Source organism: Mobula hypostoma, chromosome 3 (assembly GCF_963921235.1).
Source record: "Mobula hypostoma chromosome 3, sMobHyp1.1, whole genome shotgun sequence".
In the NCBI taxonomy this organism is placed as follows: domain Eukaryota; kingdom Metazoa; phylum Chordata; class Chondrichthyes; order Myliobatiformes; family Myliobatidae; genus Mobula; species Mobula hypostoma.
In genome coordinates, this window is record NC_086099.1 from 2977422 (window position 1) to 3004952 (window position 27531).

A 27531-nucleotide genomic window follows, 5' to 3' on the forward strand; every position below is an offset into this window, starting at 1 on the left:
AGTTCCAGTGTTCACTCTGATCGGGTTGGTATGTTCCTTCTGGTGTACGGGCTTCACCTGGGTGCTCCGGTTTCCACCTGCAGTACGAAGACGTGTCATGTAGCAGGTGAATTGGTCATTGGGTTGAGTTGCATGGTCAGAAAGACCTGTTCCATGGTAAATCTCTAAACACAATAAAATTAAAAAATCAAATCAGCGAAGATTGTGCTGAGCACCACTCGGTCACCATGCTTCTGCGGCATACAGAGCGTACCGTAACTTACTAACCCTAACCTGTACATCTTCAGTATATGGGAGGATACCAGAGCACCCAGAGGAAATCCAAGTGGTCACAGAGGTATACAAACTCCCTAAAAGCAGTGGCAGCAATTGAACCTAGATCTTAAAGCTTCTGCTGTAATAGGGATTCATGACTGTGCCATCACGAAGCTAAACGGCCTCCCAGTGGTAATTTAAAAAGAGTCGACAGTGAGTGCCGAGAGTGAGCTATGAATGTGCAGCTAAACCAAGCTGACACCTCAGTCTGTGTATTAACGTGTATTTGACCAAGCTGACATTCAGTCTGTGTATTAACGTGTATTTGACCAAGCTGACACCTCAGTCTGTGTATTAATGTGTATTTGACCAAGCTGACATTTCAGTCTGTGTATTAATGTGTATTTGACCAAGCTGACATCTCAGTCTGTGTATTAATATGTATTTGACCAAGCTGACACCTCAGTCTGTGTATTAATGTGTATTTGACCAAGCTGACATTTCAGTCTGTGTATTAATGTGTATTTGACCAAGCTGACATCTCAGTCTGTGTATTAATGTGTATTTGACCAAGCTGACATCTCAGTCTGTGTATTAATGTGTATTTGACCAAGCTGACATCTCAGTCTGTGTATTAATGTGTATTTGACCAAGCTGACATCTCGGTCTGTGTATTAATGTGTATTTGACCAAACTGACATCTCGGTCTGTGTATTAATGTGTATTTGACCAAGCTGACATTTCAGTCTGTGTTTTGATGTGTATTTGACCAAGCTGACATTTCAGTCTGTGTATTAATGTGTATTTGACCAAGCTGACATTTCAGTCTGTGTATTAACGTGTATTTGAGCCAAGCTGACATCTCAGTTCATCTGCTAACAGTCAATGTAGCAAAAGATAGACCAACACTTTGCTTACTGTTTGTGTTTTTCCCTTTCAGGAATACATACCGCATGATCGAACAAGATGATTTTGACATCAACACAAGGTTGCATACGATAGTCCGGGGTGAAGACGAGGCTGCTATGGTGGAGTCGGTGGGCCTTGCTTTGGTAAAATTGCCAGATGTGTTAAACCGTTTGAAGCCGGATATCATGATTGTTCACGGAGACAGGTTTGATGCGTTGGCAGTCGCGACCTCGGCGGCGCTGATGAATATTCGGATCCTGCACATTGAAGGCGGTGAGGTTAGCGGTACCATCGATGATTCAATCCGACACGCTATCACTAAGCTGGCCCATTACCACGTGTGCTGCACCCGCAGTGCCGAGCAGCATCTCATCGCCATGTGTGAGGAGCACGACCGCATCCTGTTGTCTGGCTGTCCCTCTTATGACAAGCTTCTCACAGCAAGATCCAAGGACTACATCAGCACTCTGCAGACCTGGCTGAGTGAGTAATCATATCTGATTGGTATAGATGAAGTCATTTTCCACTCTTGTTTGTTTTCTATTCCAGTTAGCACCATAAGACAGAGGAGCAGAATTAGACTATTCAGTCCACTAAGTCTGCTCTGCCATTCCATCACAGCTGGTTTATTATCCCTCTCAATCCCAATAGTCTACCTTCTTCTTTTAACCTTTGACACCCTAACTAACCAAGAACCTAACAACCTCTGCTTTAAATATACTCAATGACTTGGCCTCCACAGCTGTCTGTGGCAATAAATTCCACAGATTCACCACTCTCTTTGGCTAAAGAAATCCCTCCTCATCTCTGTTCTAAATGGACATCCGTCTATTCTGAGGCTGTGCTCTCTGGTCCTAGACTCCCCCACCGTAGGAAACTTCCTCTCCATATCCACTTTATCTAAGCCTTTCAAATTCAGTAGTTATCAATTAGATCCCATCTGCTAAACTGTGGCAAGTGCAGGCCCAGAGCCATCAAAAGCTCCTCATATGTTAACCCTTTCATTCCCGGAATCATTCTTGTGAACCTCCTCTGGATTCCCTCCAATGCCAGCACATCATTTTTTCAATAGTGGCCCAAAACTGCTCACAATATTCCATGGCTGGCTTGACCAATGCTTTATAAAGACTCAGCATTACATCCCTGCTTTTATAATTAATTGTGTCTTGTAATTTATTTCACTTAATTGAAGATAGTTGTTTGCATTTTTATACTGTCTGTGGCATCTGTCTGATATTTTCCTTTAAAATGTGACATTGTTTCTACATTCTTTCCCTAACAGAATTTCAAATTTTTTCAGTAACTTTATTTGTCACGTGTACACCGAAAGATATAGTGAAATGCATCGTTTGCTTCAACGACCAACACATCTGAGGATGTGCTGGGGCAGCCTGGAAGTGGCACCGACATAGCATGTCCACAATTCACTAACCCTTACTAACTCATCTGTCTTTGGAACGTGGGAGAAACCGGAACACCCAGAGGAAACCCTTACAGTCAAAGGGAGAGCAAACAAACTCTGTACAGTGGCGGGAATTGAACTCCGGTTGCTGGTGCTTTAAGTGTTACACTAACCTCTACACTACTGTACTGCCCTGATGTGCTGGGCTGAAGGGCCTGTAATGTGCTGTAGATCTCTCTGTTTCTATGTATCACTATCACAGTGGAGTATAGGGGATTACAGGGGCATGAGAGAGGAGTTGGCCAGAATTGATTGGTAAAGAACACTGGCAGGGGTGATAGCAGAGCAGCAATGGCTGGGATTTCTGGAATCAATTTGGAAGAACATAAGAACACATGAAACAGGAGCAGGAGTAGGCCACCTGGCCCGTCAAGCCTCCTCTGCCATTCAATACGATCATGGCTAATCTGGCTGAGGACTCATTTTCACCCACCTGCCTTTTCCCTATAACCCTAATTCCTCTACTGTGGAAGAATCTATACAACACTGTATTAAATATATTTACTGAGGAATGCACAGGATATATACATTCCTAAGAGGAAAAAGTATTCTCAAGGAAAGATGACACAACCGTGGCTAACAAGAGAAGTCAAAGCCATAAAAGAGGGTATATAATAGAGCAAAGATTAGCGGGAAACTTCAAAAACCAACAGAAGGCAACTAAAAAGTAATTAAGAAGGTAAAGATGGAATATGAAGGTAAGCTAGCCAATAATATTGAAAAGGATACCAAAAGTTTTTTCATATACATAAAGTGTAAAAGAGGTGAGAGTGGATATCGGACTGCTGGAAAACAGTGTTGGAAAGGTAGTAATAGGGGACTAGGAAATGGCGGATGAACTGAGTAAGTATTTTGCATCAGTCTTCACTGTGGAAGACACTAGCAATATGGTGGAAGTTCCAGGTATTAGGGGGCATGAAATGTGTGAAGTTACCATAACTGGAGAGAAAGTTCTTGGGAAACTGATGATAGATAAATCACCTGGATATCAGGCTTACACCCCGTACGGCCAGATTTGGGAACAGCTTCTTTCCAATTGTGATAAGACTGCTGAAAGGATCCTGACCTGGATCTGAGCCGTACCCTCCAAATATCCGGACCTGCCTCTCGGGTTTTTTTGCGCTACCTTACTTTCCCTTTTCTATTTTCTATTTATGATTTATAATTTAAAATTTTAATATTTACTATCTATTTGTACTCCAGGGAGCGCGAAGTGCAGAATCAAATATCGCTGTGATGATTGTATGCTCTACTATCAATTGTTTGTTGACTATAAAGTATAAAAGATTTCTGAAGAGGGTTGCTGACGTGATTGTGGAGGCATTAGTAATGATCTTTCAAGAATCACTAGATTCTGTAATGGTTCTAGAAGACTGGAAGATTGCAAATGTCACTCCACTCTTCAAGAGGGGAGTGAGGCAGAAGAAAGGAAACGATAGGCCAGTTTGTCTGACCTCAGTGGTTGGGAAGATGTTGGAGTTGATTATTAAGGATGAGGTCTCAGGGTACTTGGAATACATGGTAAAATAGGCTGTAGTAAGTTTCCTCGAGGGGAAGATCTTGCCTGACAAATCTGTTGAAAGTCTTTGAAGAAATAACAAGCAAGATCAACAAAGGAGAATTGGTTTAAGTTGTGTACTTGGATTTCCAGAAGGCCCTTGAGGAGGTACCACACATGATACTGCCTAACAAGCTACGACCCTGACCCTGTGGTGTTACAAGAAAGATTCTAGCATGGATAAAGCAGGGGCTGATTGGTAGAAGGTAAAGAGTGGGAACAAAGGGAGCCTTTACTGACTGGCTGCCGGTGAGCGATGGTGTTCCACAGGGGTCTGTGTTGGGACTGATTCTTTTTGTGTTACATGTCAATGGTTTGGATGATGGAATTGATGGCTTTGTTGCAAAGTTTGCAGACAATATGAAGACAGGTGGAGGGCTGGATAGTTTTGAGGAAGTAGGAAGGCTACAAAAGGACTTGGACAGATTAGGAGAATGGGCAAAGAAGTGGCAGTTGGAATACAGTGTCAGGAAGTGAATGGTCATGCACTTTGGTAGAAGAAATGAAAGGGTTCACTATTGTCTAAAGGGAGAGAAAATACAAAAAAATCTGAGGCATAAAGGGACTTGGGAGTCCTTGTGCAAGATTTCCTTAAGGTTAATTTGCAGGTTGAGTCTGTGCTGAGGAAGGCAAATGCAATGTTACCATTCATTTCAAGAGGACTAGAATATAAAAGCCAAGGATGTAATGTTGAGACTTTATAAAGTACTGATGAGGCCTCACTTGGAGTGTTGTGAGCAGTTTTAGGCCCCTTATCTTAGAAAGGATGTACTGAAACTGGAGAGGAGTCAAAGTAGGTTCACGAAAATGATTCCAGGATTTAATGGCTTGTCATATGAAGAGTGTTTGATGGCTTTGGGCCTGTATTCACTAGAATTCAGAAGAATGAGGGACGACCTCATTGAAGCCTATCGATTGGTGAACGGCCTTGATAGAGTGGATATGGAGAGGCTACTTCCTATGGCGGGTCCACAGAACACATCCGGAGATCAGAAGACACATCCTCAGAACGGAGGGGCGTCCTTTTTGAATGGAGATGAGGAGGAATTTATTTTTAACAGAGTAGTGAATCAGTGGAATTCTCTGCCACAGGCAGCTGTGGAGGCCAAATCTTTATGTATACTTAAGGCTGAGGTTGATAGATTCTAGATTGGTCAGGGCATGAAGAGATACGGGGAGAAGGCAGGAGATTGGGGCTGAGAGAAAAATTGGATCAGCTGTGATGAAATAGTGGAACAGCCTTGATGGGCCAAATGGTCTAATACTGCTCCTATACCTTATGGTCTTATGTTCTTACATGAGGCCAGGATATTGGTATTACGTGAAGTGTTGGGGATGATGATGAAGCCCAGGTATTGGTGTTATGTGTAGAGGATGGGGAGAACAATGAGGTCAGGGTATTGGTGTTATGTGTAGAGGGTGGGGAGAACAATGAGGTCAGGGTATTGGTGTTATGTGTAGAGGGTGGGGAGAACAATGAGGTCAGGGTATTGGTGTTATGTGTAGAGGGTGGGGAGAACAATGAGGTCAGGGTATTGGTGTTATGTGTAGAGGGTGGGGAGAACAATGAGGTCAGGGTATTTGGTGTTATGTGTAGAGGATGGGGAGAACAATGAGGTCGGGATATTGGTGTTATGTGTAGAGGATGGGGAGAACAATGAGGTCAGGGTATTAGCGTATTGGTGTTATGTGTAGAGGATGGGGAGAACAATGAGGTCAGGGTATTGGTGTTATGTGTAGACGATGGGGAGAACAATGAGGTCAGGGTATTAGCGTATTGGTGTTATGTGTAGAGGATGGGGAGAACAATGAGGTCAGGGTATTAGCGTATTGGTGTTATGTGTAGAGGATGGGGAGAACAATGAGGTCAGGGTATTGGTGTTATGTGTAGAGGGTGGGGATAACGATGAGGCCAGGGTATTGGTGTTATGTGTAGAGGATGGGGAGAACAATGAGGTCAGGGTATTGGTGTTATGTGTAGAGGATGGGGAGAACAATGAGGTCAGGGTATTAGCGTATTGGTGTTATGTGTAGAGGATGGGGAGAACAATGAGGTCAGGGTATTGGTGTTATGTGTAGAGGATGGGGAGAACAATGAGGTCAGGGTATTGGTGTGTGTAGAGGATGGGGAGAACAATGAGGTCAGGGTATTGGTGTTATGTGTTGGGGATGGGGAGAACAATGAGGTCAGGGTATTGGTGTTATGTGTAGAGGATGGGGAGAACAATGAGGTCAGGGTATTGGTGTGTGTAGAGGATGGGGAGAACAATGAGGTCAGGGTATTGGTGTTATGTGTAGGGGATGGAGAGAACAATGAGGTCAGGGTATTGGTGTTATGTGTAGAGGATGGGGAGAACAATGAGGTCAGGGTATTGGTGTTATGTGTAGAGGGTGGGGATAATGATGAGGCCAGGGTATTGGTATTACCTGTAGAGGGTGAGACGATGACGCACAAGTGACAGTGACAGCTTTAATCCAATGTTGTTTGTCAGTGCTCCGGTGAATGGGTGGGTCATGTTCAGCTGCTTGGGATTTTGCAGCCATCGAGCAAAATCGTGGGTATACAAAATTCTGAGGGGTGCAGGTAGGGTGAATGAAGTCAGGCTTTTCCCATTGAGGTTGGGTGAGACTAAAACTAAAGGACATGGATTGAGGGGATAGGTGAAATGTTTAAGGCGGTGGTCATGTGGAACGAGCTGCCAGTGGCAATGGTGAATGCTGGTTCGATTTCAGCATTTCGGAATAGTTTGGATAGGTACGTGGATGGGAGGGGACTGGAGAGCTGTAGTCCAGGTGTCGGTTGGTGGGACCAGGCGGAGTAACAATTGAGCATGGACTTGATGGGCTGAGTGTTCTGTTTCTGTGCTGTAGTGCTCCATAAGACTACGGTTCTAATTCAGGATGATTGTTTGCATCAAGAAGGTCAGCATGTGTTCATTGAGCTCGTGTACTCGATATCTACCTCCCCGTTCCTTAGCGGTGCTCAACTGTACAGTAAGCTGAGTCGATAATAAAGCATACAGCAGAGCTGTTTTCCAATTAGTAGATTGTGGCGACCCACTTTCTGGCACACACGAACCGGCTCACAACAGCGCGCGCAGGCAGAGGGCCGGCCCCAAAAGGGCGCCAGGCCATCTTCACCAAAAGGGGGAAAATCCCGGGCGCAGAAAGGGTCTGGGAATTTGCATTCCCCACAGCAGTCCCGCCCCAGGGAGGGCGGGAACGAGAAGGCTTTAAAGCAGGCCGCGAAGTTTGAATAAATCTCTTTCATTGCAACTCTAACTCACCGACTCCGTGTGGTTATTCTAGCGCTGTGTGTAGCACATCGCTACAATTGGTGACCCCGACGGCCCAAACGATATTTGGGCCAGAGATGACCGAAGCCGCATCTGTTCACGCAGTTTCGTTAAAACTGCCAAGCTTCTGGTCGCTGCGACCCCATTTATGGTTCGAACAAGCAGAAGCACAATTCCACATTCGGCAGATAACCTTGGAGTCCACTCGCTACTACTACGTGCTGAGCTCCCTCGACCAGGAGACTGCTGCACAAGTTGAGTTTATACAGTCGCCCCCGGAGGACGGCAAATACACAGCATTCAAAGCCCTGCTCATAAGGACTTTTGGACTCTCACGGCGCGAACGAGCACGCCGCTTAATGCACCTGGATGGTTTGGGAGACAGGCCACCGTCAGCATTAATGAACGAGATGCTGGCCCTGGCTGAAGGACACAAACCCTGCCTCATGTTTGAGCAGACGTTCCTAGAGCAACTGCCTGAGGACATATGCCTGCTGCTGTCCGACGCAGATTTCAGCGACCCCCGGGAGGTGGCAGCCCGAGCAGATGTGCTGTGGAATGCCAGGAAAGAGAGAGGGGCATCCGTCGCACAGATCACCAAGCCGTGTGCCCAATGACAGACCAGACCAGGCCCGGCAGCAGAGCCTACAAAACCCGGCGACGGGAGTGAGGAGCCCAATGAACAATGGTGTTTCTACCACCAGCGGTGGGGCACAGAGGCCCGCCGCTGCAGACCACCCTGCAAATTCCCGGGAAACGCCAGGGCCAGCCGCCGCTGATGGCTACGATGGCTGGCCATTAGGACAGCCTCCTGTACGTCTGGGACAAGCAGTCGGGACGCCGCTTTTTGGTCGACACCGGAGCAGAGATCGGCGTCTTACCTCCAACGAGTTACGACACCCGCAACAGAGAACCGGGACCCACCCTGATGGCCGCAAATGGCAGCACAATATGAACCTATGGCACCCGCACGGTGCGGCTACAGTTCAGCTCCAGCCAGTTCACGTGGGACTTCACACTGGCCGCCGTGGCCCAACCACTCCTGGGGGCGGATTTTCTACGAGCCCACAGCCTGCTGGTCGACCTGCAAGGGAAGCGATTAGTCCACGCCAAGACTTTTCAAACGTTCTCCCTGGGTGAAGCACAGTTGCCAGCCCCACACCCGGACTCCATCACGCTGTCTGACGACGAATTCACCAGGATCCTGGCCGATTTCCCATCAGTACTGACACCGCAGTTCACGACAGCCATGCCCAGACACGGAGTACAGCACCACATCCCGACCCAGGGACTACCCCTCCACGCCCGTGCTCGAAGGCTTCCCCCGGACAAGCTCCGACTGGAGAAGGAGGAGTTCAAGAAGATGGAGGAATTGGGGATCATACGACGGTCCGACAGCCCATGGGCCTCCCCCCTGCACATGGTGCCCAAGGCAATGCGGGGCTGGAGACCTTGCGGTGACTACCGCAGACTGAACGAGGCTACAACGCCAGACCGCTACCCTGTGCCGCACATTCAAGATTTCGCAGCAAACCTACACGGCGCAAGGATCTTTTCCAAGGTGGACCTCGTCCGGGGATACCATCAAATCCCTGTACATCCGGACGACATCCCCAAAACAGCACTTATCACCCCGTTCGGACTTTTCGAATTCCTCCGAATGCCGTACAGACTTTCCAGCGGCTAATGGACACGATGGGACACGACCTGGACTTTGCATTCATCTATTTGGATGACATCCTCATAGCCAGCAGTAGTTGGCAGGAGCATCTGTCCCACCTCCGCCAGCTCTATTCCCGCCTGAGCGAATTCGGTCTTACAATCAACCCAGCCAAATGCCAGTTCGGACTCGACACCATCGACTTCCTGGGCAACAGGATTGCTAAAGACGGGGCAACCCCGCTGCCCGCCAAGGTAGACGTGGTCCGCAACTTCCCCCGACCCAACACAATCAAAGGCCTGCAGGAATTCGTGGGTATGGTGAATTTCTACCACCGTTTCCTCCCCTCAGCAGCCCGAACCATGCGCCCCCGTTCACTCCAATGTCAGGTAAGGGCAAGGACATTACCTGGAACGAAGAGGCCGCAACCGCTTTCGTTAAAACCAAAGAAGCCTTGGCAAACGCCGCGATGCTAGTGCACCCCAGAACGGACGTTCCTACTGCCCTCACGGTGGACGCATCCAACACAGCAGTCGGTGGAGTGCTGGAACAACTCATCGAGGGTCGCTGGCAACCCCTGGCGTTCTTCAGCAAACACCTACGACCACCCGAACTCAAATACAGTGCTTTCGACCGGGAGCTATTGGCACTATACCTGGCAATCCGGCATTTCAGGTACTTCTTGGAAGGTAGGCCCTTCACCACGTTCACAGACCACAAACCGCTTACCTTTGCGTTCACTAAGGTGTCCGACCCCTGGTTGTCCCGCCAGCAGCGACATCTGTCCTACATCTCCGAGTACACGACAGACATCTGGCATGTCTCTGGAAAGAACAACGTCGTGGCGGATGCACTTTCCAGACCTACCATACAGGCCCTGTCCCAGGGGGTGGACTATGCAGCGCTGGCAGAAAACAGCAGGCAGACGCTGAGATCCCCAGTTACAGAACTGCAGTCTCCGGTTTGCAGCTCCAAGACCTCCCCGTAGGCCCAGGTGAGAGGACCCTACTGTGTGATGTAGCTACCGGCCAACCCCGCCCCGTCGTCCCAGCAGCCTGGCGCCGGCGGGTGTTCGAATCCATTCACAACTTAGCGCACCCCTCCATCAGGACAACTGTCCGGCTGGTCTCCAACAGTTTCGTGTGGCATGGACTGCGTAAACAGGTCAGTGAATGGGCCAAAACGTGTATGCAGTGCCAAACGGCCAAGGTGCAGCGGCACACCAAGGCTCCGCCGCAGCGGTTCGAACCCACCCGCCGGAGGTTCGACCACATCCATGTGGATATCGTGGGGCCCCTGCCAGTGTCGCGAGGAGCGCGGTACCTCCTAACTATGATAGACCGGTTCACCAGATGGCCAGAGGCAGTCCCGCTCAGCGACACCACCTCCGAATCCTGCGCCCGAGCACTGATCGCAACCTGGGTAGCACGCTTTGGGGTACCGGCCCACATTACCTCCGACAGGGGCGCCCAGTTCACCTCCAGCCTGTGGTCAGCTATGGCCAGACTTTTAGGAACACAGCTACACCACACAACTGCCTACCACCCACAGTCGAACGGACTAGTGGAGCGCTTCCACCGTCACCTGAAATCGGCTCTCATGGCCCGCCTGGAGGGGCCTAACTGGGTGGACGAGCTTCCCTGGGTCCTGCTCGGAATCCGCACGGCGCCCAAAGAGGATCTGCACACCTCGTCGGCCGAGTTGGTGTACAGCGCACCCCTGGTAGTCCCAGGAGAGTTCATACCAGCCCCAAGGGGGCAAGAGGAAGAACCCACAGCAGTCCTGGACAGACTACGGGAGAGGCTCGGTAACCTGGCCCCCATCCCCACTTCACAGCATGGACAGAGCCCGACCTGCGTACCCAAAGACCTGCAGAACTGTGAGTTTCTTTTTGTATGACGGGGCGGACACCGGGCACCGCTACAGCGGCCCTACGAGGGGCCGTTTAAGGTGATCAGGAACAACGGGTCCACGTTCGTGCTGGACATTGGGGGGAGAGAGGAGGTTTTCACGGTGGACCGACTCAAACTGGCCCATGTGGACTTGGCGCAGCCGGTCCAGGCTCAGGCACCGCGGCGCAGGGGCAGACCTCCCAAACAGAGGCCGATCCAGACTGTGGACATTGGGGGAGGTATCGCCGGTTCTGGGGGGTGGGGGTTATGTGGCGACCCACTTTCTGGCACCCACGAACCGGCTCACAACAGCGCGCTCAGACAGAGGGCCAGCCCCAAAAAGGGCGCCAGACCATCTTCACCAGCAGGGGGAAAATCCCGCGCGCAGAAAGGGTCTGGGAATATGCATTCCCCACAGCAGTCCCGCCCCAGGGAGGGCGGGAACGGGAAGGCTTTAAAGCAGGCCGCGAAGTTTGAATAAATCTCTTTCATCGCAACTCTAACTCACCGACTCCGTGTGGTTATTCTAGTGCTGTGTGTGGCACACCGCTACAAGATTTAAGTTCTGTAATGCTGCTTTTCGTATTTTTATAAATTACCATTTGAATTGATAAGTAGTTCATGATTGACACCAGCTGATAACAGATATATACTACGATATCCCATTAATATATGCGGTTACTTTCCTTATTGTGGATATGTTTAAAAATAATTTCTGGAACTGCATCTATTGTGTGCTTGCTGTGGATTTTGTAATGGTTCATGGTGAACTTGCTCTGCTTTTGTAGGTGAAGATGTGAAACCTCGAGAGTACATTGTGGCTCTACAGCATCCAGTCACCACCAACATTAAACATTCCATTAAGATGTTCGAGCTCACGCTCGACGCGTTAATAACATTCGGCAAACGCACATTGATCCTGTTTCCCAACATTGATGCAGGTGAGCAGAAAATTCCACAGCTTCGTGTTTAATTCTTGGCCCCTGTATGTTCTCCCTCCGTTAAAGGAGCTCTTGCTCTCATTTTCCTCTCCCACTCCCACTCCCCCCTCCCTCCTCCTCACACTCAGCATCCTCCCACTCTGCCTCCGTGTCCTCCTACTCCCCATCCTCAGCCTCAGCCTCATACTCCCCCTCCTCGGCCTCGTCCCCGGCCTCCCACTCCCCCTCCTCGGCCTCGGCCCCGGCCTCCCACTCCCCATGTCCCACCTCCCCCCCCATGTCCCACCTCCCCCCCATGTCCCACCCCCCCTCCACATTCAAATCTCCCGCCCCCCCGCATCCATCCCAGCCCCCTCATCCATCCCACCACCTCCCGCCTGCCCTCATCCCCACCCACACCCCCGTCTCCCACCCGTCCTCCTCCCCACCCCACTTCTACCTCCCACCCCCCTCCACCTCCCACTTGCTGATTTTGTTACAACTTTCCTACTAAAACAGGACATGGGTCCACGGATTCCTGTTTTCTTTCTTGCTCTCTTCACTAGTTGGATATATTTGCTTTTCCCATTGCAAGGAAAGTTCTACAAACTGTGGAACTTTGAAAGAAGGCTTTCTTGGTGGCCACTTTCATGAAAACCCTGGAAAAACCCTTCTCCACCAAGCTGATTTCTTCAATACAGTTGCAAGGAAAACTTTGTGAACCCTTTGCAATTGCCTAGTTTTCTACATTAAAGACTCATAAACTGTGGACTGATCTTCATCTAAGTTCAAATACAAAGTAAAATTTATTATCAGGGTTCATACGTATCACCACACACAACCCTATGATTCTTTTTCTGTGGCAGACTTAGCAAATCTATAGAACAGTAACTGTAAACATCAGGTACTGTTTAATGTAAACAAAATGAGCAAATGCAAATAATCAATAAATAGCAATAAATAATGAGCATGAAATAACAAATAACCAGAGTCCTTAAATGAGTGTAGTTAACCCCTTTTGTTCAAGTCCCTGATGATTGTGGGGTAGTAGTAAGTCACAATAGAAACGCACACAATCTGCTGAAACTAATAGTTGGCAGATTGGCATCTATGATGTTGCAGGCATCACTGAATCATGACTGAGAGATTGTAGCCGGGAGCTTAGCATCCAAGGATACACATTGTATTGTATTGAAAGGAGTGGAGGAGGCATTGCTCTGTTGGCAAAAATAAAATTAATCATTAGAAAGAGGTAAAGTGGAGTCAGAAAGTGTTGAGTCGTTTGTAGATAGAGCTAAGGAACTGCAAGGGCTTAAAAAAACCCTGATGGGAGTTGTACACAGACCCTCATACAACAGTAATGATGTGGCCAACAAATTACAATGGGAGATAGAAAATGCATGCCAAAAGGGCAATGTTACAGTAGTCAGGGGGGACTTCGATGTGCTGGTAAATTGGGAAAATCAGCTTGGTGCTGGATTACAGGAGGGAGAATTTCTCAAGTGCCTATAAGGTGGCTTTTCAGAGCAGCTCGTGGTGGAGCCCACTAGGGGATCAGCTATTCTGGATTGAGTGTTGCGCAATGAACCAGAGTCAATTCGAGAGCTTATGTTTGAAGAACCCTTAGGGGAAGGTATCGTAATACGATTGAATTCACCCTGAGTTTTGGGAAGGAGATGTATCAGTATTACAGTGGAGTAAAGGGGTTTACAGGGTTATGAGAGAGGAGTTGGCCAGAATTGATTGGAAGAGACCACTGGCAGGGATGACGGCAGAGCAGTAATGGCTGGAACTTCTGGAAGCAGTATCGAAGGCACAGGATATACACATCCCAGAGAGGAAGAAGTATTCTAAAGGAAAGGTGACACAACAGTGGCTGTCAAGAAAAGTCAAAGCCAAAGAGAGGGCATATATTAGAGCAAAGATTAATGGGAAATTAGAGGATTGGGAAGCTTTTCAATACCAACAGTAAGCAACTAAAAAAGTAATTAGAAGATAAAGATGGAATATGAAAGTAACCTAACCAATAATATTATAGAAACGTAGAAACAAAGAATTCACAGCACATTACAGGCCCGTTGGCCCACAATGTTGTGCTGACCATATAACCTACTCTAGAAGCTGCTAGAATTTCCTCACCGCATAGCCTTCCATTTTTCTAAACTCCAAGTATCTATCTGAGAGTCTCTTAAAAGACCCTATTGTATCCACCTCTGCCACCGTCGCTGGCAGTGCATTCCACACACCCACCACTCTGTGTGAAAAACTTGCCTCTGACACCCCCCTGTACCTACTTCCGAGTACTTTAAAACTATGCTCCTTCGTGTTAGCTATTTCAGCCCTGGGAAAAAGCCTCTGGCTATCCACACGATCAATGCCTCTCATCATCTTGTACACCTCTATCAGGTCACCTCTCACCATCTGTTGTTCCAAGGAGAAAAGGCTAAGTTCACTCAACCTATTCTCATAAGGCATGCTCCCTAATCCAGGTAACATCCTTGTAAATTTCCTCTGCACCCTTTCTATGGTATCCACATCCTTCCTGTAGTGCGGTGACCAGAACTGAACACAGTACTCCAAGTGGGGTCTAACTACAGTCTTATATAGCTGTAACATTACCTCACGGCTCTTGAACTCAATTCCATGGTTGATGAAGGCATAACAACACTGTCAACCTGCACAGCAGCTTTGAGTGTCCAAAGGATGTGGATCCAGAGATCTTGCTGATCATGCACACTGCCAAGAGTCTTACCATTAATATTATGTTCTGTCTTCAAATTTGACCGAACGAAATGAACCATTTCACACTTATCTGGGGAAAAAAGTCCATCTTCTCAGCCCACTTCTGCATCCTATCGATGTCACACTGTAACCTCTGACAACCCTCCAGACAATCCACAACACCCCCAACTTTTGTGTCATCAGCAAGCTTCCTAACCCACCCTTCTACTTCCTCATCCAGGTCATTTATAAAAATCACAAGAGAAAGGTTCCCAGAACAGATCCCTGCAGAACACCACTGGTCACTGTCCTCCATGCAGAATACAAACCATCTACAGCCACCTTATGCCTTCTGTAGTCAAGCCAATTTTGGATCCACAAAGCAAGACCTTCTTGGATCCCATGCCTCATTACTTTCTGATAGACCCTTGCATTGAGAATCTTACTGAAATCCGTATACATTATATCCACTGCTGTACCTTCATTAGTGTGTTTTGTTACATCCTCAAGGAATGCAATCAGGTTCATAAGGCACGACCTGCCCTTGACAAAGCCATGATGACTATCCCTAATCAGATTACGTCTTTCCAGATGCACATAAATCCTGCCTCTCAGGATCTTCTTCAACAACTTGCCCACCACTGAAGTAAGACTCACTGGTCTATACTTCCCTGGGTTATCTCTACTCCCTTTTTTGAACAAGGGAACAACATTTGCAACTTTCCAATCCTCCAATCATTGCCAGAGGCTCAGCAATCTCCCCTCTCGCTTCCCACAGTAGCCTGGGGTATATCTCGTGTGGTCTCGGCGACTTATCTAATTTAATACCTTTTCAGCACATCCTCTTTCTCAATGTCTATGCACTCAAATGTTTCCGTCTGTTGTAAGTCACCCCAACAATTGCCAAGGTCCTTTTCACTGGTATTCATTAAGTACTTCTGCTACATCCTCTGGCCCCATGCACATGTTTCCACTATCAAACCTGACTGGTCCTATTCTCACAAAGCTCATCCTCTTGCTCTTCACATACTTGTAGAATGCCTTAGGGTTTTCCTTAATCCTGTTCACGAAGGCCTTCTCTTGGCCCCTTCTAGTTCTCCCAGTTTCAATCTTGAGCTCCTTCCTGGCACCCTTGTAATTTTCTAGAGCTCTAACAGTACCTAGTTTCTTGAACCTTTAGTAAACTTTTCTTCTTAACTAGATTTTCTACAATCCTTGTACACCATGGTTCTTTTACCCTACCATCCTTTCCCTACCTCGAAGGAACATATCTCTGTTGAACTCCACGTAACTGTTCCCTGAACATTTGCCACATTTCTGCCGTGCATTTCCCTGAATAAAATCTCCCAATTTATGTACCCCAGTTCCTGCCTAATAGCATCACATTTTCCTGTACCCCAATTAAATGTTTTCCCAAACTGTCTGCTCCTATCCCTCTCCAGCACTATGGTAAAGGAGCAACACATCAAAGTTGCTGGTGAACGCAGCAGGCCAGGCAGCATCTCTAGGAAGAGGTACAGTCGACGTTTCGGGCCGAGACCCTTCGTCAGGACTAACGAAGGGTCTCAGCCCGAAACGTCAACTGTACCTCTTCTTAGAGATGCTGCCTGGCCTGCTGCGTTCACCATCAACTTTGATGTGTTGCTTGAATTTCCAGCATCTGCAGAATTCCTCATGTTTGCGCTATGGTACAGGAGACAGTGTTGTGATCGCTGCCTCCAAAATGTTCTGCTACCGAGAGTTCTAACACCTGGCCAGGTTCATTTCCCAATACTAGATCAAGTACAGTCTCTTCTCCAGCTGGCTTATCTATATATTGTGTCAGGAAACCTTCCTGAACACCACACTTCCCAGCCTTCTCCCTACAACCTTTGATGCCATGTCCAATCAAGAACCTATCAATCCCTGCCTTTAGTACACCTAACCACCTGGCCCAACAGCTGCATGTGGCAACAACTTCCACAAATTCACCACCCACCAGCTGAAGAAATTTCTCTGCATCTCTGTTTTGAAAGGGCGCCCCTCTATCCTGAGGCTGTGCCGTCTTGTGCTAAACTCTCCCACCATGGGAAACATCCTTTCCACATCTACTCTGTCGAGGTCTCTTAACATTTGAAAGGTTTCAATGAGATCCCCCCTCATCCTTCTGAATCCCGGCGAGTACAGACCCAGAATCATCAAAAGTTCCTCATATGATAACCTTTCATTCCTGGAATCATCCTTGTGAATCTCCTCTGGATCCTCTCCAATGCCAGCACATCTTTTCTAAGATGAGGGGCCCAAAACTGTTCACAATACTCAAGGTGAGGCCTCACCAGTGCTTTATAAAGCCTCAGCATAACACCTTTGCTCTTGTATTCTCGACCTTTTGAAATGAATGCTAACATGGCATTTACCTTCCTCACCACCGACTCAACTGCAAGTTAACCTTCAGGTGTTCTGCACAAGTCCCTCTGCATCTCAGATTCCTGGATTTTCTCCCCGTTTAGAAAATAGTCCGCACGTTTATTTCTACTACCAAAGAGCGTGACCATTCATTTTCCAACATTGTATTTCATTTGCCACTTTCTTGCACATTCTAATCTGTCTTAAGTTCTTCTGCATCCTACCTGTTTGATAGGGAGAAAGTAAAGTTTAACGTAGCAGTATTTCAGTGCAGTAAGGGAAATGACAGTGGTATGAGAGGAGTTGTCCAGAGTAAATTGGAAGGAGCTGCTGGCAGGGATGACAGCAGGGCAGCAATGGTGTGTGTTTCTGTGAAAAATGAGGAAGCTGCAGGACATGTGAATTCCAAAAATGAAGAAATACTCAAACAGTAAAATAGTACAACTCTGGCTGACAAGGGAAGTCAAAGCTATTGTAAAAGCAAAAGAAAGGGCATACAACAAAGCAAAAATTGGTGGGGAGATAGAGGATTGGGAAGTTTTTAAAAACCTACAGAGAGCAACTAAAAAGATCATTAGGAGGGAAAAGATGAAATATGAAAGCAAGCTGGCAAATCATATCAAAGTTGATAGTAAAAATTTTTTCAAGTATGTTAAAAATAATAGAAAAATGAGAGTGGTTAGAGGACAACTAGAAAATGAGGCTGGAGAAATAATAACGGGATAAGGAGATGACTGATGAACTAAATGAGTATTTTGTGTCAATCTTCACTGTGGAAAACACTAGCAGTATGCCTGATGTTGTGTTGAATTGAATTGACTTTATTTCTTACATCCTTCACATACATGAGTAAAAATCTTCACGTTACATCTCCATCTAAATGTGTAATCATAATAATTTATAATCAATAGAGCAGTCGGTGTAGTATAGAGTCTACGCAAATTACTGTAAGTTAATCAGTCTGATGGCCTGGTGGAAGAAGCTGTCCCGGAGCCTGTTGGTTCTGGCTTTTATGCTGCTGTACCGCTTCCCGGATGGTAGCATTGGGGTGACTTGTAAATGTCCTGAATCATGGGAAGTTCACAACTACAGATGTGCTGGGCTGTCCACACCACTCTCTGCAGGGTCCTGTGATTAAGGGAGGTACAGTTCCCATATCAGGCAGTGATGCAGCCAGTCAGGATGCTCTCAATTGTGCCCCTGTAGAAAGTTCTTAGGATTCCGGGGCCAATATCAAACTTCCTCAACCGTCTGAGGTGAAATAGACGCGGTTGTGCCTTTTTCACTACACAGCTGGTGTGTACAGACCACGTGAGGTCCTCGGTGATGTGGATGCCGAGGAACTTAAAGCTGTTTACCCTCTCAGCCCCAGATCCATTGATCCAAAGAATTCCTACAGGTTTGTCAGGCAGGAGCTTCCCTGAAGGAAACCATGCTGACTTTGTACTATCTTGTCTTGAGTCACCAAGTACTCCATCACCTCATCCTTAACAATTGACCCTAACACCTTCCCAGCCACTGAGGTCAGGCGAACTGGTCTATAATTTACTTTCTGCTGCCTTTCTCCTTTCTTAAAGAGTGGTGTGACATTTGCTATTTTTCAGTCCTCTGGCACCATACCAGGGTGAAATGATTTTTGAAAGGTCGTACTTTACCACCACAATCTCTAACGCTACCTCTTTCAGAACTCTAGAGTGTACTTCCTCTGCTCTGGGTGACTTCTGTACCTTTAGGTCTTTCAGCTTTTTGAGCACCTTCTCTCTTGTGACAGTAACTGCACCCACTTCTCTTCCTTCACATATTACATCAGGCATACTGCTAGTGTCTTCCACAGTGAAGACTGACGCAAAATATTCATTTAGTTCATCAGCCAACTCCTTGTACCCCGTTATTATTTCTCCTGCCTCATTTTCTAGCGGTTCTATATCTACTCTCATTTCTCTTTTATTTTTAACATACTTGAAAAAACTGTTACTATCCACTTTGATATTATTTGCCAGCTTGTTTTCATATTTAATCTTTTCTAATGATGTTTTTTAGTTGTTCTCTATAGGTTTTTAAAAACTTCCCAATCCTCTATCTTCCCACTAATTTTTGCTTTGTTGTATGCCCTTTCTTTTGCTTTTACAATAGATCTGACTTCGTTTGTCAGCCACAGTTGTACTATTTTACTGTTTGAGTATTTCTTCATTTTTGGAATTCACATGTTCTGCACCTTCCTCATTTTTCCCAGAACACACACCATTGCTACTCTGCTGACATCACTGCCAATTTACTATGGCCTTGAGTACCATATTTGCTATCCTTTCTGATTCTGCATCCCTGATGATTTGATACTCAGCCTGTTGGCTGCAACTAAATCCCATCACCTGCCTGCCCTTCCTGACAATCGGACTGCGCGCTATCTTTACTTTTTTACCATACGTCCTTTCCTGAGTCCCTTCACTCTGGTTCCCAACACCCCGCTCCCCCCACCAAGTTAGTTTAAACCCTCCCCCAACAGCTCAAACAAACCTGCCCGCAAGAACATTGGTCCCCCTGGGGTTCAGGTGCAACCTGTAATTTTTGTACATTTCATACCTCCCCCAGAAGAGATCCCAATGATCCAAGAGCCTGAAGCCCTGCCCCTTGCACCATCTTCTCAGCCACGCATTTATCTGCCAAATCGTCCTGTTTCTACCCTCACTGATGCATGGCACAGACAGCAGTCCAAAAATTACTACCCCGGAGGTCCTGCTTCTGTATGTTTGTGTGTTAATAGCCGAGGCAGATTGTATTTATCTATTATTGTGACTTCGATGAAGATCAGATTATGAGTAATTAATGCAGGAAGCCAGGTAATTGCAAAGGGTTCACATACTTTTTCTTGCAACTGTACATCTTTAATCATGTTGATATCTTTGCCCACACCTGGTTATAGTGTTTACCATGTCATATGAACATAGCAGATGTGTTTATTTGTTGTTCTTTCTTATATAATTTCTCCTGTCTCAGTGTGTAGAGACCCACGTTAATTTAAAAATATCTTTTGCTTTTTACTTCAGAATATCTTGTAGTTTGTTTACTGTATGTTGCTGGCTCTCTCTTGTGTTCCAATTGCCATCTCATCAATACCTTTGACTGCCATCTCATGCCATCCCCTGATCAATTCCTTCCTTAGACTGCTGTCTCCTGATCAGTACCTTGCTTACACTGCAATCTCCTGATCGATATCTTCATTAGACTGCCATCTCCAGATCATGGCCTTTGTTCCTTAGGCTGCCGCCTGCCGATCACGGCCGTCCTTAGGAGGCTGCCGATGAATGCCTTCCTTCGATTGCCATCTCCCGATGAATGCCTTCTTTAGATTGCCATCTCCATAAGACCACAAGACATAGGAACAGAATTAGGCCATCTGGCCCATTGAGTCTGCTCCGCCATTCAATCACGGATGATCCTTTTTTCTATCTCCTGCTCAACCCCAGTTCCTGGCCTTCCTGTAACCTTTGATGCCATGTCCAATCAAGAACCTATCAATCTCTGCCTTAAATACACCCAACAACCTGGCTTCCACAGCTGCACGTAGTAACCAATTCAAATTCACCACCCTTTGCCTAAAGAAATTTCTCAGCTTTTCTGTTTTGAAAGGGTGCACCTCTATTCTGAGGCTCTGCCCTCTTGTCCTAGACTCTCCCACCATGGGAAACATCCTTTCCACATCTGCTTTTCTAGGTCATTCAACATTCGAAAGATTTCAATGAGATCTCCCCTCATCCTTCTAAATTCCATTGGGTACAAACCCAGAGCCATCAAACGTTCCCTGTATGATAACCCTTTCGTTCCTGGAATCATCCTTGTGAACCTCCTCTGGACCCTCTCCAATGCCAGCACATCTTTTCTAAGATGAAGGGCCCAAAACTGTTCACAATACTCAGTGCCTTATAAAGCCTCAGCATCACATCCTTGCTCTTGTATTCTAGACCTCTTGGAAATGAATGCTAACATGGCATTTGCCTTCCTCACCACCGATTCAACCTGCAAGTACCTTCAGGGTGTTCTGCACAAAGACTCCCAAGTTCCTTTGCACCTCAGATTTTTGGATTTTCTCCCGGTTTAGAAAATAGTCCACAGATTTATTTCTACTACCAAAGTATCACCAAAGTCCGCATCAGATATGGTACCTAGACAGACAGACAGACCAAAGTGTATGACCAGGCATTTTCCAACATTGTATTTCATTTGCCACTTTCTTGCCCATTCTCCTAATCTGTCTAAGTCCTTTTGCACACTGCATGCCTCTCCACCAATCTTCGTATCATCTGCAAACTTGGCAACAAACCCATCTATTCCATCAACAAAATCATTTATATACAGCATAAAATGAAGTGGTCCCTACACCGACCCCTGCGGAACAACACTAGTCACTGGCAGCTAACCAGAAAGGATCCTTTTATTCCCACTCACTGCCTCCTACCAATCAGCCAATGCTCTAACCATGTTCGTAACTTTCCTGTAATACCATGGGCTGTTAACTTGGTAAGCAGCCTCATGTGTGGCACCTTGTCAAAGGCCTTCTGAAAATCCAAATATACAACATCCACTGCATCCCCTGTATCTATCCTACTTGTAATCTCTTCAAAGAATTCCAACAGGTTCGTCAAGCAGGATTTTCCCTGAAGGAAACCATGCTGACTTGGTACTATCTTGTCCTGTGTCGCCAAGTACTCCATCAGCTCATCCTTAACAATTGACTCTAACATCTTCCCAATCACTGAGGTCGGGCTAACTGGTCTATAATTTACTTTCTGCTGTCTTCCTCCTTTCTTAAACAGTGGAGTGACATTTGCAATTCCCAGTCCTCTGGCACTATGCCAGAGTCCAGTGATTTTTGAAAGATCATTTCTAATGCCACCACTATCTCTAACGCTACCTCTTTCAGAACCCTAAGGTGCAGTTCCTCTGGTCCAGGTGACTTATGTACCTTTAGGTCTTTCAGATTTTTGAGCATCTTCTCTCTTATAATAACTGCACCCACTTCTCTTTCTTCACACACTACAACATTAGGCACACTGCTGGTGTCTTCCACAGTGAAGACTGATGCAAAAAAAACTCATTTAGTTCAGCAGCCATCTTCTTGTCCTCCATTATTATTATTTTTCCTGCCTCATTTTCTAGCGGTCCTATATGCACTCTCATCTCTCTTTTATTTTTTACATACTTGAAAGAACTTTTACTATCCTGATCAATGCTTTCCTTAGACTGCCATCTCCAAATCAATACCTTAGACTTCTGTCCCCAATCAATACCTTTATTAGTCTGCTGTTCAGTCCCTTCATTAGGCGCAGTCTCCTGATCAATACCTTCCTTGGGTTTTGGAGGGTATCTCCAGTCTCCAGATCAGTGCCTTCCTTACACTGTCTTCTCCTGGTCAATACCTTTCTTACACTGCCATTTCCCCATCAGTGCTTCCTTAGACTGCCGTCTCCCGATCAGTACATCCTTGGACTGCCGTCTCCCGATCAGTACATCCTTGGACTGCCGTCTCCCGATCAGTACATCCTTGGACTGCCGTCTCCCGATCAGTACATCCTTGGACTGCCGTCTCCCGATCAGTACATCCTTAGACTGCCGTCTCCCGATCAGTACATCCTTAGACTGCCGTCTCCCGATCAGTACATCCTTGGACTGCCGTCTCCCGATCAGTACATCCTTGGACTGCCGTCTCCCGATCAGTACATCCTTGGACTGCCGTCTGCCGATCAGTACATCCTTGGACTGCCGTCTGCCGATCAGTACATCCTTGGACTGCCGTCTGCCGATCAGTACATCCTTGGACTGCCGTCTGCCGATCAGTACATCCTTAGACTGCCGTCTGCCGATCAGTACATCCTTGGACTGCCGTCTCCCGATCAGTACATCCTTGGACTGCCGTCTCCCGATCAGTACATCCTTGGACTGCCGTCTCCCGATCAGTACATCCTTCGACTGCCGTCTCCCGATCAGTACATCCTTGGACTGCCGTCTCCCGATCAGTACATCCTTAGACTGCCGTCTCCCGATCAGTACATCCTTGGACCGCCGTCTCCCGATCAGTACATCCTTGGACCGCCGTCTCCCGATCAGTACATCCTTGGACCGCCGTCTCCCGATCAGTACATCCTTGGACCGCCGTCTCCCGATCAGTACATCCTTGGACCGCCGTCTCCCGATCAGTACATCCTTGGACCGCCGTCTCCCGATCAGTACATCCTTGGACCGCCGTCTCCCGATCAGTACATCCTTGGACCGCCGTCTCCCGATCAGTACATCCTTGGACCGCCGTCTCCCGATCAGTACATCCTTGGACCGCCGTCTCCCGATCAGTACATCCTTGGACCGCCGTCTGCCGATCAGTACATCCTTGGACTGCCGTCTGCCGATCAGTACATCCTTGGACTGCCGTCTGCCGATCAGTACATCCTTGGACTGCCGTCTCCCGATCAGTACATCCTTGGACTGCCGTCTCCCGATCAGTACATCCTTGGACTGCCGTCTCCCGATCAGTACATCCTTGGACTGCCGTCTCCCGATCAGTACATCCTTGGACTGCCGTCTCCCGATCAGTACATCCTTGGACTGCCGTCTCCCGATCAGTACATCCTTGGACTGCCGTCTCCCGATCAGTACATCCTTGGACTGCCGTCTCCCGATCAGTACATCCTTGGACTGCCGTCTCCCGATCAGTACATCCTTGGACTGCCGTCTCCCGATCAGTACATCCTTGGACTGCCGTCTGCCGATCAGTACATCCTTGGACTGCCGTCTGCCGATCAGTACATCCTTAGACTGCCGTCTGCCGATCAGTACATCCTTAGACTGCCGTCTGCCGATCAGTACATCCTTAGACTGCCGTCTGCCGATCAGTACATCCTTGGACTGCCGTCTGCCGATCAGTACATCCTTGGACTGCCGTCTGCCGATCAGTACATCCTTGGACTGCCGTCTGCCGATCAGTACATCCTTGGACTGCCGTCTGCCGATCAGTACATCCTTGGACTGCCGTCTGCCGATCAGTACATCCTTGGACTGCCGTCTGCCGATCAGTACATCCTTGGACTGCCGTCTCCCGATCAGTACATCCTTGGACTGCCGTCTCCCGATCAGTACATCCTTGGACTGCCGTCTCCCGATCAGTACATCCTTGGACTGCCGTCTCCCGATCAGTACATCCTTGGACTGCCGTCTCCCGATCAGTACATCCTTGGACTGCCGTCTCCCGATCAGTACATCCTTGGACTGCCGTCTCCCGATCAGTACATCCTTGGACTGCCGTCTGCCGATCAGTACATCCTTAGACTGCCGTCTCCCGATCAGTACATCCTTGGACTGCCGTCTCCCGATCAGTACATCCTTAGACTGCCGTCTGCCGATCAGTACATCCTTAGACTGCCGTCTGCCGATCAGTACATCCTTAGACTGCCGTCTGCCGATCAGTACATCCTTAGACTGCCGTCTGCCGATCAGTACATCCTTAGACTGCCGTCTGCCGATCAGTACATCCTTGGACTGCCGTCTCCCGATCAGTACATCCTTGGACTGCCGTCTCCCGATCAGTACATCCTTGGACTGCCGTCTCCGGATCAGTACATCCTTGGACTGCCGTCTCCGGATCAGTACATCCTTGGACTGCCGTCTCCCGATCAGTACATCCTTGGACTGCCGTCTCCCGATCAGTACATCCTTAGACTGCCGTCTCCCGATCAGTACATCCTTAGACTGCCGTCTCCCGATCAGTACATCCTTGGACTGCCGTCTCCCGATCAGTACATCCTTAGACTGCCGTCTCCCGATCAGTACATCCTTAGACTGCCGTCTCCCGATCAGTACATCCTTAAACTGCCGTCTCCCGATCAGTACATCCTTAGACTGCCGTCTCCCGATCAGTACATCCTTGGACTGCCGTCTCCCGATCAGTACATCCTTAGACTGCCGTCTGCCGATCAGTACATCCTTAGACTGCCGTCTGCCGATCAGTACATCCTTAGACTGCCGTCTGCCGATCAGTACATCCTTGGACTGCCGTCTCCCGATCAGTACATCCTTGGACTGCCGTCTGCCGATCAGTACATCCTTGGACTGCCGTCTGCCGATCAGTACATCCTTGGACTGCCGTCTGCCGATCAGTACATCCTTGGACTGCCGTCTGCCGATCAGTACATCCTTGGACTGCCGTCTCCCGATCAGTACATCCTTGGACTGCCGTCTCCCGATCAGTACATCCTTGGACTGCCGTCTCCCGATCAGTACATCCTTGGACTGCCGTCTCCCGATCAGTACATCCTTGGACTGCCGTCTCCCGATCAGTACATCCTTAGACTGCCGTCTCCCGATCAGTACATCCTTAGACTGCCGTCTCCCGATCAGTACATCCTTGGACTGCCGTCTCCCGATCAGTACATCCTTGGACTGCCGTCTCCCGATCAGTACATCCTTGGACTGCCGTCTCCCGATCAGTACATCCTTGGACTGCCGTCTGCCGATCACTACATCCTTGGACTGCCGTCTGCCGATCAGTACATCCTTGGACTGCCGTCTGCCGATCAGTACATCCTTGGACTGCCGTCTCCCGATCAGTACATCCTTGGACTGCCGTCTCCCGATCAGTACATCCTTGGACTGCCGTCTCCCGATCAGTACATCCTTAGACTGCCGTCTCCCGATCAGTACATCCTTAGACTGCCGTCTGCCGATCAGTACATCCTTGGACTGCCGTCTGCCGATCAGTACATCCTTGGACTGCCGTCTCCCGATCAGTACAGTACATCCTTGGACTGCCGTCTCCCGATCAGTACATCCTTGGACTGCCGTCTCCCGATCAGTACATCCTTAGACTGCCGTCTCCCGATCAGTACATCCTTGGACTGCCGTCTCCCGATCAGTACATCCTTAGACTGCCGTCTCCCGATCAGTACATCCTTAGACTGCCGTCTCCCGATCAGTACATCCTTGGACTGCCGTCTCCCGATCAGTACATCCTTGGACTGCCGTCTCCCGATCAGTACATCCTTGGACTGCCGTCTCCCGATCAGTACATCCTTGGACTGCCGTCTCCCGATCAGTACATCCTTGGACTGCCGTCTCCCGATCAGTACATCCTTAGACTGCCGTCTGCCGATCAGTACATCCTTAGACTGCCGTCTGCCGATCAGTACATCCTTGGACTGCCGTCTCCCGATCAGTACATCCTTGGACTGCCGTCTCCCGATCAGTACATCCTTGGACTGCCGTCTCCCGATCAGTACATCCTTCGACTGCCGTTACATCCTTGGACTGCCGTCTGCCGATCAGTACATCCTTGGACTGCCGTCTGCCGATCAGTACATCCTTGGACTGCCGTCTTCATCCCTGGATCAGTACATCCTTGGACTGCCGTCTCCCAGATCAGTACAGTACATCCTTGGATGCCTTGCCATCTGCTGCCGTCTCCCGATCAGTACATCCTTGGACTGCCGTCTCCCGATCAGTACATCCTTGGACTGCCGTCTCCCGATCAGTACATCCTTGGACTGCCGTCTCCCGATCAGTACATCCTTGGACTGCCGTCTCCCGATCAGTACATCCTTGGACTGCCGTCTCCCGATCAGTACATCCTTAGACTGCCGTCTCCCGATCAGTACATCCTTAGACTGCCGTCTCCCGATCAGTACATCCTTGGACTGCCGTCTCCCGATCAGTACATCCTTGGACTGCCGTCTCCCGATCAGTACATCCTTGGACTGCCGTCTCCCGATCAGTACATCCTTGGACTGCCGTCTGCCGATCACTACATCCTTGGACTGCCGTCTGCCGATCAGTACATCCTTGGACTGCCGTCTGCCGATCAGTACATCCTTGGACTGCCGTCTCCCGATCAGTACATCCTTGGACTGCCGTCTCCCGATCAGTACATCCTTGGACTGCCGTCTCCCGATCAGTACATCCTTAGACTGCCGTCTCCCGATCAGTACATCCTTAGACTGCCGTCTGCCGATCAGTACATCCTTGGACTGCCGTCTGCCGATCAGTACATCCTTGGACTGCCGTCTCCCGATCAGTACATCCTTAGACTGCCCTCTCCCGATCAGTGCCTTTTTTAGACTGCCCTCTCCCGATCAGTACATCCTTAGACTGCCGTCTGCCGATCAGTACATCCTTAGACTGCCGTCTGCCGATCAGTACATCCTTGGACTGCCGTCTGCCGATCAGTACATCCTTGGACTGCCGTCTCCCGATCAGTACATCCTTAGACTGCCGTCTCCCGATCAGTACATCCTTAGACTGCCGTCTCCCGATCAGTACATCCTTAGACTGCCGTCTCCCGATCAGTACATCCTTAGACTGCCGTCTGCCGATCAGTACATCCTTAGACTGCCGTCTGCCGATCAGTACATCCTTGGACTGCCGTCTCCCGATCAGTACATCCTTAGACTGCCGTCTCCCGATCAGTGCCTTTTTTAGACTGCCGTCTCCCGATCA

General features: G+C 48.3%; 1 protein-coding gene across 3 annotated transcripts in view; it reads left to right on the forward strand.

Annotated features, from left to right (window-relative positions):
• The window catches only part of gne (glucosamine (UDP-N-acetyl)-2-epimerase/N-acetylmannosamine kinase), a 138261-nt gene that overhangs the window by 43009 nt on the left and 67721 nt on the right, over positions 1-27531 (forward strand). For 2 of the 3 annotated variants that reach the window (XM_063042567.1, XM_063042568.1), the window contains exons 3-4: positions 1196-1647; positions 11821-11973. In XM_063042567.1, the coding sequence (XP_062898637.1) occupies positions 1196-1647; positions 11821-11973 (605 nt within the window). The remainder of the gene's footprint in view (positions 1-1195; positions 1648-11820; positions 11974-27531) is intronic. The other variant, XM_063042570.1, reaches the window with a different exon arrangement.